Source organism: Gopherus flavomarginatus, chromosome 6 (genome assembly GCF_025201925.1).
Source record: "Gopherus flavomarginatus isolate rGopFla2 chromosome 6, rGopFla2.mat.asm, whole genome shotgun sequence".
In the NCBI taxonomy this organism is placed as follows: Eukaryota; Metazoa; Chordata; order Testudines; family Testudinidae; genus Gopherus; species Gopherus flavomarginatus.
This window is the reverse complement of record NC_066622.1, coordinates 97,148,116-97,161,153: the sequence shown is the minus strand read 5'-3', so window position 1 is coordinate 97,161,153 and position 13,038 is coordinate 97,148,116. Positions and strand designations below refer to the sequence as shown.

General features: G+C 42.1%; 2 protein-coding genes across 2 annotated transcripts in view; one reads left to right on the top strand and one right to left on the bottom strand.

The window, feature by feature from the left end:
- CDH23 (cadherin related 23) overlaps positions 1-13,038 on the top strand; it is a 561,993-nt gene that overhangs the window by 418,738 nt on the left and 130,217 nt on the right. The window lies entirely within an intron of this gene.
- Positions 2,515-11,670, bottom strand: C6H10orf105 (chromosome 6 C10orf105 homolog). The gene is made up of 2 exons (XM_050959758.1): positions 11,351-11,670; positions 2,515-4,484 (listed from the first exon to the last, which is right to left on the bottom strand). Exons 1-2 carry the CDS (start codon positions 11,424-11,426, stop codon positions 4,060-4,062), a joined length of 501 nt encoding a protein of 166 aa, XP_050815715.1. The 5' UTR covers positions 11,427-11,670; the 3' UTR covers positions 2,515-4,059.

The following is a 13,038-nucleotide window of genomic DNA, read 5'->3' as shown; positions in this document are numbered from 1 at the left end:
ACTCTTAGTTATGGGGGCTGGTGAGCAGTCTGTACTTGGACACCTGTAACTCCCAGGTTCTTATGGGTAAGGGTGGAAATGTCCCTCTCTCGAGTGTGTGTTCACATACACCTGCACCCTCCTCTTTGACCTCCCACTTCCAGGCAAAGGCCAAGAATTATAATGCTGCACTCAAGACCCATGAAGCACTCTCATAATGCATTTTCTTTCCACCTCTCCTGATCTTAGGGTTGGCTAGGGGACAAACCAGCCCTGGTGAAGTTAGAGCAGCCTCTAACTTCCAGGGACTGGGAACTGTTCTGCTGGCCCAGGATTGCTGAAGTACATTGTTCTCCATCTCTGCCCTTGCTGCACTAGCCACACCCTCTGTACCAGAAAGTGAGGAGCAGGTGGTATAAAGCTCACTGTGCAAGTTTTGCAGGGCTGAGCATTCATCCACACAAGGGGAATCCTCAGTTTTCCACGTAGGCCAGACTACAGGCTTCTTTTGTGCCACTCTGGAAGCACAAAGGAAGCTTGGTGGTTGCAAAAGACTTTCCTCCCATCTTTGTAACCAGCCCTCTCCCTTCTGGAGGAGCAGCCACAGCATTAACTTTCTCCTTCGGGGTAATGTAGTGATGCTGTTCAGACCCCCTATGGGAAGTCAGGTAGTCTGCACAATCTCTTAATTTAACCTTGATTTAATTCATTTGCTGAATTTGCTCTGGATGAGCATAGACTGATCATGCTTTACTTTCAAAGTGTGTTATATTTTGTTTTTCCTAATCAAACTTCCCCTTTTGATGAATTTGAAACAAAAATATGTTTGCAAATCAAAAGATGTTTTTAAACAGAAGGAACATACATGCTTGACAATTGCCCTGTGTTTATGCAGAAACTGTTCTGATTGCCTGTCTTTTGGATAACAACATATTGTGGAGGAACGCAATAATAACTAAGAAACAAAACTGAACCTGGTATCACGGCTTTCCTACAGAAGACAGTATGATGTTTTCTAGAATATTCCCTGAAATGAAATGCACATGAAAGTCTGGAAAGAAAAGAAGGTGATAACCCAGAGAATTTGCCTGTAAAACAGGCCTTAATGACCTTCCAGGAAAGCTTGTTTTCCCTGAAACAAAACAAAGGGAAATGAAATACATTAAACTGGGTTTAAATGTCAGAGTGATGATATAAACAAATCCAGGAAACAAATAATTTTGTGAGTTTACTTTAAAATAAATGTTTATAGCTGAGTAAGTTAAGGAAGATGCATTTTCCTTTCCCTTAATATTTCCCTGTGTTTTAAATTGTGTCTCATGAACCCCTTAGAGCTAAATGGGAACCTAACAGTTCTCATTGTTCTCAAGATGCTAGCTGGAAAGAGCACTGCTCCATTGCTAGGCATTGGGCACTTGAAAAATGGCCACTTTATTTAAGTATCTAAATGGGAGCAGTTAGGTGTGGAGTTTTATGGAAAACCTGGCCCTAAGATACTATTTTTAGAGAACCTCTTTGTAAACAGGAAGGCAGATTAAAGTGCCAGTCATATGTCCTTCGCAGCAGAAATGAGGGACTCATCCTTGCCCAGCCAACTTGCCTGTGGTTGAAACCCTCCAAAGGCCCTTTTAATGCATTCACAAGCATGTTTATCTGATCCTGCTGCTTATTTATTGAAGTGTTTTTTTCAGTAGAGATTTGTAGAGTCCATGATTATATAGAAACGTATAACAACCTACGGATTTTATCACTGAGATGAGTACGTAGACCTTACATGATGTACAGAGAGTGAATGCAGTCGAGCTTATTTAGCACACACCTGCTTAGGAATAGGCCAGTTGAGAGAAGACATTTTCCATGCACAAACTCCAAATCATTACAGAATTATAATGAGGCCCCAGTTCCAGAATAAACCGGCTAAAAGAATACGCTTATAAAGGCATGAAAATGTAAAATACAATAAAAAAACGTAAAGGAATACATCTGCTTAAAAGGAATACATGTCAATTCAGAGAATATACTTCTGTAATAGCTTTACTCTGGGTCACTCATCTTAGATGCAGTGTTTGTTAGCCAGTGAGATTGTTGCTGTCTTGCCCAAGTCATTTGTTACAGATGTTACATGACTTACCCAATGTTCTTCAAAAGAAGCCAAGCAGCACCTTCTGAGCAGCACCTTCTGAGCTATCTGTGAAATCTTCCTGTGGGTGTCTTTTGGACCTGTCCCTTTCAGACCAGGAAACAGGAACCCTGAATATTTTAGTTGCAATATTCAAAACACATATTAAAACTGAAGTAACACAATTTCACATTCTCTTCAATCCATTCTCAAGCTCCATTTCTCAGTATTTCCCAGAAAGGGGCATTGTTAGTGGTTAAAAGACAAAAGATCCCACAGACCCCAGTGTTAGAAATTCTCAAGGCCTCCAGCAGGAATGCTTAGAATAGCATTTATTTCACTTTTCTTACTAGTATTAAAGGCTAGTGCTTAAAGCAGATGGTGCAAATAAGTGAGCCCTCAAGAAAATGTTTTAATTTGGTGTATTTGGGGAGTAGGGGGTTAATAAGCTCCCTATTCTCTGTGATCTAGAGAGGGATCCAGTGTCCCCACTAATTTTTTCCTCTCTTTGTCTTCTCCCTCACAAAGCCCAGGGGCCATCCACCGCAAAGGGAGATCAAACAGCACCCTTTGGAGCCCAGCTTGTATGTCCTTTTTTTAAAATGGCACACATGTTGCAAGTGAGGATTGAGGCACATTATTGTTTCCTTGAAAACATGCAGACTGACACAATGTCAGCATGTTATGTTGTTACCCAAGGTGGCAGTGATGTATCACAGCATTGCAGAGTGGCATTGGTGGGGGTGGGGGTATGTGACACTGTGGCTCAGCATCAGGCCATGACCTGTTTGTCCCAGAGAACAAACTTTAAAATGGTAGCAGCCCAAGTGCCACTCCTGAATCAGCCATTGCTGAATGTTTGAAGGGAGATCTGGTCTGAACACAACACCTGCAAGGCACTTCCTCCCATCACCTCCTTGCGAATTCAATACAGTGCCTTGCACTGGGTCTGCTTCCCTTCATCTATACTGGCTCAGGGTATATATAGTGAACTGAACATAGCCACTTAGCCACGGTGCCACACCTGACGTAGAGAGCTGTTTTACGTATGAAGAAGTACATGGTCCTACAGGTGCGTTTGGGGTTTTTATCTAACTTTGGCAAAACCTATGAAAGCTTCTATTCTCCATGAACTAAGAACTGTAATGGCTAAGGCCTAGTCTACACTAGGAAATTAGGTTGGTATAACTATGTTGCTCAGGGGTGTGAAAAATCCATACCCCTGAGTGACAGTTAAACCAATGTACCCCCTGACCCTAGACAGCACTGGGTCAATGGGAGAATTCTCCCGTCGACCTACCTACTGCCACTCTGGGAGGCATAGTACTTACGCTAGTGGGAGAGTCCCTCTTGTTGTTCTAGGTAGTGTCTTCACTGAATTCCTATAGGAATGCAGCTGCAGAGGTGCAGCAGTGCCACTGTTGTGGGTTATGTGTAGACATACCCTAATGCTTTTGTCTGTGAAGAGAGGGCAGCTATTTTAATATCAGTGTGGGCACCCCTTGGTCTTTATAGTAAAAGAGATGGAGGAAAACTTCAAACTACCAAAACTTGGAGAAATAGAAACCTTAGCCCCACGGAGACACTTTCCAAGGAGCTTTAGAATTAGTGGCGCCTTCTGTCAAATGGTTTCCCTAGCAGATGTTGCTGGTCTTATGTCACTCATTGCTGGTTAGTTCCAGATTGTAGGGCCCCAAGAAACAGTGCCACATTGGTGTAAACTGGTTCCGTCAGCCGGTCTTTACAAACTTCATGCTCTCACATTGTGGGCTGTGGGACTCCTTTAGAGATTTCCGTAGGTACGGGAATCGCTGCCACTCTACTCTCCCAAGGTCTCTGTCCTGACTTTGTGCTCCACAGAGTGGTATTGGACGATTTGAGATCTCATTGACAGCAGTGAATGGGGTGTTTGTGCAATGAGGTGAGTTGGTTTTTGCAGCAGAATAGTGGAGAAACAGCTGTCACATTTTAGTGGACTCCATGAAGTCCCAATCCTGGGTGGCTGGTGGCATCCGTGAGCAGGTCCGATGGCACTGGGAGACAGGCTGGGTCCGCCTGAAGCTGTTTATAGAACGCCTTAGGGAGCCCAGTCGCTTCCAGAACCTTAACTGCGGTTCACTGGCATCCTCTGGGTGGTAGGGCATGCACTCGTGTGGCCCATAGCAGGCCTGGTCGAGTGCTGCTGGTTTGCAGAGAGTGATGAAGATGAGACAGGTAGCCAGGAGGACAAAGATGCAGATGAGTGCAATGATAATAGGCAAAGGGTCTGGCTTCTCCCCTGGGGGCACAGGACTTAGTGGGACCAACTTGGTGGTGGTTACAAGAAATCCAAGGATACTAGGTGTTGGAGAGGTCTCATTCCCAACATCCTCTGTGTTCATCTTTCCTGCAATGCAGAAGATTAACAGAAATAAGATGGTCAGGTTTCAGAGTAGAGCCATGTTAGTCTGTATCAGCAAAAAGAACAGGAGTACTTGTGGCACCTTAGAGACTAATAAATTTATTTGAGCATAAGCTTTCGTGGGCTACAGCCCACTTCATTGGATGCACAGAATGGAACATACAGTAAGAAGATATTTATACATACAGAGAACATGAAAAGGTGGAAGTACCCATACCAGCTGTAAGAGGCTACCATCTAGAAGCTGTTCCCTAGCTGTTGTAAAATTGACTGATGGCCTCAGTCCACAGAGATGCGCACATCACCAAAACCACGCTCATGACTGGTGTCAGTTAGCTGTGATGTGGGTACCATCAGCAAGGTGGACAACGACTACTTGGGATTAGAGATGGAATGACCTTCTTATCCTTAGAGGATGGTTCCTCCAGAACTGGGCTGAGGCACATCAGTGGGCCAGTGTGTGAGATTCATGTCTTATACGTGTTCCTTGGTTAAAGAGAAGACTTCAGTTTGCCAGGTTTCCAGCCCAGCACCTTTCACCAATACTAAAATGAACCTAAAAACATGATGCAGGAAGCTTCCACTGGCCCCAGTAAAAGTGAGGGTAGGGGAAGTTTCCATGAGGCCCATCATCATATGGGCAAAGTGCACCTCTTTGCATTCCACTTGTAACTCGGACATCTTCTAACAAGCACCTGGCTTTTTATTTTTAAGAAATTGAATTACCCTGGCTGACAGTCCAGAGTTTGGACTCTCTAGAAATGCAAGCCTGTGACATGAGGTTATGGAACCATTTGTTCCAATACACCAGCAGGGACAAGCAACAAAAAATACCCTATTGTGGGATTTAGATCTATTAAATGCAGTTTCTGTGCACTGAACTAAAATACAAGATATAAAACAGAGCCCCCAACAGGAATATCTGTTCAAAGAAATATATAGCCACATACTGGTATGTGGAGCAAAATGCACCCCTCCCCCATTGCCCCGGGTAATTAGCATGTCACATCTCTAGTGCTGCTATTCCAGTGGTGCTTCATTATGTAAAGCTCAGCAATGAAGTGTAAGGAAGGGAATACTAGAGCTGGTCGAAACATTTCCATCAAAACATTTTAAAACATTTTTGATTTATCAGAATTTTTCACCAACTATAACTGGGGGACTGGGGAAAAAAATTGGATTTTTTTCAGTGAAACTCCAGAAAATGTTGCTACCAAGACCATTCTAAAGGCATTTAGTACAACCATGCAGCTATGTGAACTCAGTCTCAAACACTCATTTTAACATTCAGATGTATTTCTTTTCATCACTGAGCTGCTTGGATTTTCAAGAAATATAAGGGCTGGTAAACATTTTTAAATTATTATTAATTGGTTTATATTTATTACAGTAGCCCCGAGAAGCCCCAACACAGTAAATAATACATGGGGCCACATAGTGAACAAGGAGGAGAAAACAAAATCTTGAATCAGCAGTTCATCAAGTGAGGACTGTCTAGCCTGTGCACTGAATGGGGCAGGGTTGCTGTGGAAAAAATAGTTTGTAATCATGTCATTTAAGACTCTCACATGCACAGGCAACCTTAATTCTGGCATTTTCTTGGTTTTGAATGCTAGACTTTGCAAACGTAGTAATGTTATTTTAATGTAGTTTTTATGGATAATGGCCTTGTTTTTAAAAAAAAAAACGCAAACTGAAAAAACAGAAATTCCATCATGTGGCATCAAAATGACACCCACATGCATTGTCATCAGGGATGGAATCAACCACATGGACTTGAAGTAATTGATAGCAATAGTATTTTGTCATCCTATATGTGGACGAGCAGAAGACGGAGATGGGACTCCTTTTGCCAATGGGTTTCATAGATATTACTGTGATATTTTTTGAAAGGCTTATAACATGGCCAAATTGAGGCAGATTTTCATGGGGATGGCAAAGGCACAATCTCTGACAGAAAGGCCATCTCTTGCGAAATTTCAAGTCCTTGCTCCAAAGGGGAGCTAGAGCTTTTCAGAGAAAAGGTCTCAAGAATTTAACATGAGCAAAACAAAGTATTTTTCCATAGCCTCGTTCCCAGAAATGGCTGACCCATTTTGGCTGAAATTTTCCTAACAAATTCAGTCTGAGGCAGACATCCAGCATGGAAAATGTCAGCCGAAATGGTTGAAGTTTGACAAAGTTATAAGTAAGTGAAAACAGGGACAGGGACTTATGCAAAATGCCTGGCACACTTAATAATAGGCAATGCTGCCCCCGGCCTATAATAAGCAAGACAGACAAAGGAAGTATTGTTATCCCCATTTTACAGATGGGGAACTGAGGGACAGAGAGAGTCTGTGGCTTGTCCAAGGTCATACTGGAAATCTGTGGCAGAGCAACGAATTGTACCTAGATCTCCTGATCCCATTCAATGCCTTAGCCACAAGACTATCTTTTTCTCTCTGTCTTTAGAACCCTGTTTTTCATATCATGCTAATGACTTAGTTTCCTTCAAAATTTTTACACCTTAGCCAGCTTATAAAAATATTTCCCCGGCCATGCCCCCTACACTGAGGGCCAGTAAAAGAGTTTGCTGAAGAGCAGCTACAACAGCTCGGTATCACTCAGGAATCCCCCATGCTAGTGGAATCCTTCACAAGCCAGCATTATTGTTGCTTTGCATTGCCAGAGCAACCATAGCTAGGCCAACATCTGACGCACAGATAAGAGTTAGCCTGCAGTTGGTGGTTTTCAGTGGAATTGCTGGTAGCCATTGTTAAAGAGGCAACTCCCAGGTGTAAAAATCAGTGGAGGGACTTAACTATATAATGAATTTATCCAAACGAAAACTGAATCAAGCAACGTGCACAGAACGATATAGGAGATTTCCGACATATATCCTTGATGATTTATATACGAAGCTAACATTTAAATGGCTGTTTCTATAGAAGCTTGAGGCTTATGCTGTTGCAACAGTCATGGTGGACAGTTATCAAGATGGCTGTAGAGGAGCTATACAACTCACAGTCTAACTCTCTATTTCTGTGAGAGAAGCAGGAAAAGGTGAGTGTGCTAAGTCATGCTTGCTTTTAGCTTAATCCCTACATCCAATAGAAAATCCATTCTGCAGGTGAACTGCACTGTATCCTGACCCCACTAACACTGAGAGTTAGAAAAATATTCTGCTGCATATTTCTACAGAGATTAAATCACTACTGCAAAATGTTTGCTATGCAAATACTCTAGGTACTAGAATGGCACAATATGCAATCATAACATTTTTAAATACATGAAAATATAAAAACCCACCATTTTTTAAATTGTCTATAAAGCTTTAAGGGATATCTATTAATTATAATAAAAAGACAACAGCATTTTACATACATGCACTCTCTGTCAATCATTAAGCAATCACATTATATTCCACCATTAATAGTGACTTAACCAACCAGTCCCTAAAAATACTTGTGTCTGACGGTGTCTATTTAGTATGATGAAGAACCTATGGTGAGTGACTAGACTTAAGATTCAATGTACACAGCTATAATTCAGTCCCCCTGTGACACTGTATCAGAATCTCATTCCCCTGGATCACTTCTTAGGCCCATTTATGTTACTAAATGTCATGTCAGCTCTGAGAAGGTCCTTTCCCCCACCAGTAGAAGCCTTTTTTCAGGTTGGTAATATATGAGTTTGCTTTTGTTTCAGACTCTGCCCTTCCTGCACCTTCTGGCGGTGGTTCTCATGAAAGAGGTTTATTCACAATTCTTTAGATGGAGAAACTTCCCTCAATACATGTAGGGAAAAGCCACCATATTTCCTGTAGTTGCCAAAGCAGCTCAAACTTCACCTGGAGAGCTTCAAGAAAACCACATGAACCAAATTACCTACACAAGATCAGATTATTTCATTTAACACGTGGCAAAGTGAAGGGTCAGAAGTCATCTTCACAAAGTTCAGATGTACTTCTGAAGGTTTCCAGCTGCCTACCTTCAGTGGAAAGATTTTACATGTTTAAAAAAAAATGCAAACTTTCCAGACTTCACACCCCTCACCCTGGCATCACTGCAGTGCTACCACAACTCCATTGGAGAAGGGGCTGAGGGCCCCCTAGGGATACCACCAGGATTATTGTCAGTGTTCACCAGAGAGTGACCCAAAGCACTCTTTTCACATGGCCTCAGTGGCAATTCCATTCCCAGCCATCCAGGGGAGTGAGGGAGGTTTTGAGTCATTTCCTTCTTCCACTCACTGAGTCAGTTGGGAATCATTTTGATTTCCAGACGGGTATTCTCAGCATGATTCACAGGATTCTGGCTCACATGAACACTACTAGAGATTATTTTTGCCAGCTGTTGTGATTCTGTTGCAAATCTTGCAATATTTGGTACTTTTTCTTAAGGACCCAGTCCCTGGATTCAAGTCATTACATGAGAATCTCAGCTTTCCAAAAAAAAAATTCCTAGTCTTCACGGTTGCAGAGCCAAGCTTGAAAACATGAACCCATGTACAGCACAGAGGTTCAAAAACCAGAAAGCAAAGAAAAAGAAACCAAAATGTGTTAGATTTTAAGCCAATTTCATTTGTGGAGACCTGTTTCAAGAGCTTTGAATTCTTGCGCTTGACAGTATAGAGCGCTGCACGGCTGATATCCAGTACCTCAGGCTGAGAATACACTAAGGGATTTGCAAACACAAGTCACTTGTGCTAGCAGCCGTAGGCCATATTCTGCTCTTGGTTACAACCAGCGTCCTTGCCACTCCAATGAGTTGAATGGAGCTACTCCAAATTTACACTGCTGTAACTGAGTGCATTTGGCCTCCGAGCTCTGAACTGAAGAGTGGAATCTCTCTGATAAATCAGACAACTTTGTGCACAGTCTGTATTGCCATTATGTCCATTTTCCTCCACTTTAATGTCCACTCCCAATTTAATGTCCACTGTTGTTTTCCTGAGACAGTGTATTGATTTCCCTTCTCCCACAAAAGCCTGCTGAATGCTCATCCTAATCCACAGGTAAACTAAAGCAGACTCTCAGGTCTGAGAAGAAAAATTCCTGCTCTCTTTCTGCAGATCCTTTCCATATCTCATCCTTTCCACCCCTAATTGCTTGTACCTGACAACTCTCTTATCCCTTCCCCAGTTGCATGCCTTTCTCTCTCTCTCTCTCTGATGGTGTTGCCAGAGCCTGGACCTCAAACCGAACTAGTGCTGGGATCTGCTGTGTGGTACCCACTAGAGTGAAGGGCTTCCCTTGTTAATGGCTTTCAGAGCAGAAAGGGGAACCTCCCCCATATACCACATACTTATTTATTTATTTATTTTTGGCAGGAACTTTTTAAAGTAACCATTCATACAAAATACATTGCCACTTTTAACAAACATTCTTCCCAACTACTCACAGCAAAGAATCATACATGCTGAAATACCACATACTAAGCGGGACACTTTGCTACCACACAAAGTCAAAGGCCTTCATCAGTTCACTGTTCAGTGCAGGGGAAATGGCTGCTCTGGGTAACAGACAGATTCAGGCCAGTGCTGCAGCGAGCAATTTGAAATTAGTTTTATACTACTGCTGAGCAAATTGTGCCTGATATATATAAAATTGGCATGTATCCATTTGAAATGAAAGTGGGATTCAATTCAGCCACATTCAATTCTACACAACTAGAGGTGGCAAATAATTTAGAATTTAATTTATTTATTAAATCTCATGAAATTAATTGGATACGTTATTCTGTAAATATGTTAACAAAGCATTTTCCCAGCACTATTTTTAAACATGCTAGCCACTTCGTTTGCCCCAAGCCCTGCCTGCATATCAAAGTTGCCATTCTGTGATTGCTCCCACCGCAAGCACAATTAGCTAGTGAAATCCAGCCTCATTAATAAAAGGCCTGTTGAAGAACAATCAATCTGCAAGACAGAAAGTTTAAAAAATCGGGATGGAGGTAGCGGGTAATAGGAGCCTATATAAGAAAAAGACCCCAAAATCGGGACATCTGGTCACCTTACTGCCAGTAACCATGCAAAACATTGCCCCATCTGATTAAATATAGTATGAAGTGATTATAGCACACAGATGAAGGTTGTAAAGTGTTCGCAACAAAAGTGAAAAAGTCATAGTTTTGGAACATAATAAGAAACGGAACAAAAAGTTCCTCTCCTCGATCTCACCAAATAGCAGGTCTGGAGTGGGTTTGTGCATTTTTGCAGTAGTTATCACAAGTTCTCATCACCTTTTCTGATAATTTGCTGAGAGAAAGTCGTTTTCAGTGGCTTGTGCACTTGTGATACAGCGCTGATGAAAAGGGGCTTTTCTCTTTCCTTCTCATTGTATCTTGAAATTGGTGAACGCTAGGAAAGTGTTCCCGGCTCTGCTTAATATGCAAAAAAAAAAAAAAACCTGTCCAAAAAAACCAAAAAAACCTTTCACCTGTTGGGGAAGGATGTAAAATTCAGTGGCTCAGTTTTGTACTAATAAACACAAAGTTTCAGAAAACTCAGTATCTTAGTACCTAATCAATGCAGAATAATCACTTAAAATATGTTTCCCTTTGACTAATCTCCTCAGACTCAGACCACTGCCCCAAAACCCTACCTGCAGATCAGTAAGTGATACGTTTACAGAGCTGTTTTCCTCCTCCATTGTTGGGATACCCCAGCAAACAGATAGAGACAGTGATCGTGAATGATCAGCTTTGACACTGACCACCTTATTTTAGCAGCATTCTAGACCATCTCACACCCTCATGCCCTGGCGGCTTTAAAGCCTTTTGCTTTTCTCCAGATCTTTGTACAATCAAACTTGAAAGGTGGGAAGAGGGGATAGGCTGTCCAGATTAGAAGGACCTGAGAGCACTGACCTTTCCCGTAGAAGCTGTCAAGAAATGCTGCATAACACAGGCTGCAGGATAGCTCTTCAGAGTTAGCGCAGATCATTGATTGATCATTTCCCCCCTTGTGTGCTCCTACAGCTGATGTTATCTTTTCAGGACAATCCCATGAGGCTGCAGCCGGTCCCCTGGCTTTGTACCTCTCTGACTAATACTCAAGATGCACAGGGGTGTCTACCTTCTCCTGTCTTTTCCCTCTTGCTGCGTGCCCTTCCATAGCTCTCTGTTTCTTCCAGTCCCTTACTTCTTGGGGGAGGGGAAGGAGGGGTAAGGTAGGATGGGGGGAGAGATGGCAGCTAGGATGGGAATAGCAGGAACAGACAAAGCCAAAACAACTTAAACGAACCAGCCAAACCTTCAGAGCTCCTGCACTTTAGAATCAACAAACTCGTTCGGTCATTTGTTAGGATTGTGAATGTGTTTGAGGTTTGGATGTAGTCTCTTTAGGGAAGGGATATTGGATTAAATTGTAATTCTTTGATCAGCGTTTACCTTCCCCTGCAGAAAGTTTGAATGGTACAGTCTGATGGCTAGCTGCTATTGACTGAATGCCAGCCTTTAGGTTACTCTGGGAGCCGATTTGGGATCAGCAGCTGGGGGAGGGGGAGGAGTTGAAGCAGGCCTCATTCCTTTGTGCACTCTTCTTCTCTCTCAAACACACTCTTCCACTCCTTTCATTCTTCTATTTTCCTTTCCTCAAAATAATTCCTTAATCTTTCTTTGCTTTTTCTTTCTCCTGCTTAACTCTCTCTCCTTTTACTACCTGTTTTTAGCCTCACTCTTCTGTCCTGTATCTATTGGTCTCTCTTTTAAAGGTAACCTGCAAAAGGGAAATTCTTTGTGTACTCTTTTTGATAGACAAGGAAACCCTGATTTTTTATTTTAAAGGTGGCTTTTCCCTGCTTTCTCCTTTAGAAATAACAGGAGTATCTCATCTTGTCATGTCAGTTCGTTCTGGAGCGCTCACCACAGGACTGACTGCAAAAGAAGGAACGTTGTATCTTTCAAAAGAGAGCTTTTCTCCCAAGTGTTTCCACCCTTTTGAATGAAATGGGTTTTAACATTTAAGCAGTCTAACTAAATAGCCCTGCCCCTCTCCGCTGCTCAGTTCTGTCTGCTGTTACTTGTGTTGTCCTAATCCTGCTGCTTCTCCAGTCCGCAACAGAATCTTTCAGGAGAGAACAGGGAAAACTAGATCTAAATTTCTAATGTGGAAAACAAGCAGAAAAAGTCACAAATAGTTGTGGGCAAATTGCTTTTAGCAGCTTTAAAGCAGGATTTTTGTACTATAGAAAACTTTTAAATCTCTCTTATTAGGAAAGTGGATTTTGGTTTTGTGCTTTTCCTACATTTTGAGAAGTATCAAATGTATTTGAGCCAGATTGTTCCACCTTCATTCCCCAGGAGTAGTAACTTACTGCACAAGTAGCTTTTGTTGAAATCAATGTGACTATTTGAGGAGTAAATTACTACTCCACATGAATAAGGATATTTGAATCTGACTGTCTTTGTTTAATCAAATATTTCCCCCTGTGCACCTTCCATTCTTCTTATTCCTCTGCTTAAAGTCCATAATGCTGGATTGGTTGCTTCACAGTCGTTTTAGTGGCATCACAAGCACCTGATTGCGACTTCACCAGAAGTTCCAGCAGAGGGAG

What these genes read in the sequence shown, in the direction of transcription:
- C6H10orf105 (XM_050959758.1), bottom strand. Translation starts at nt 11,426, where the DNA reads ATGATCTGCGCTAACTCTGAAGAGCTATCCTGCAGCCTGTGTTATGCA. An exon ending in TGACAGCTTCTACGGGAAAG is followed by an intron (nt 4,485 to 11,350) that starts GTCAGTGCTCTC and finishes TCTGCATTGCAG; the next exon opens with GAAAGATGAACACAGAGGAT.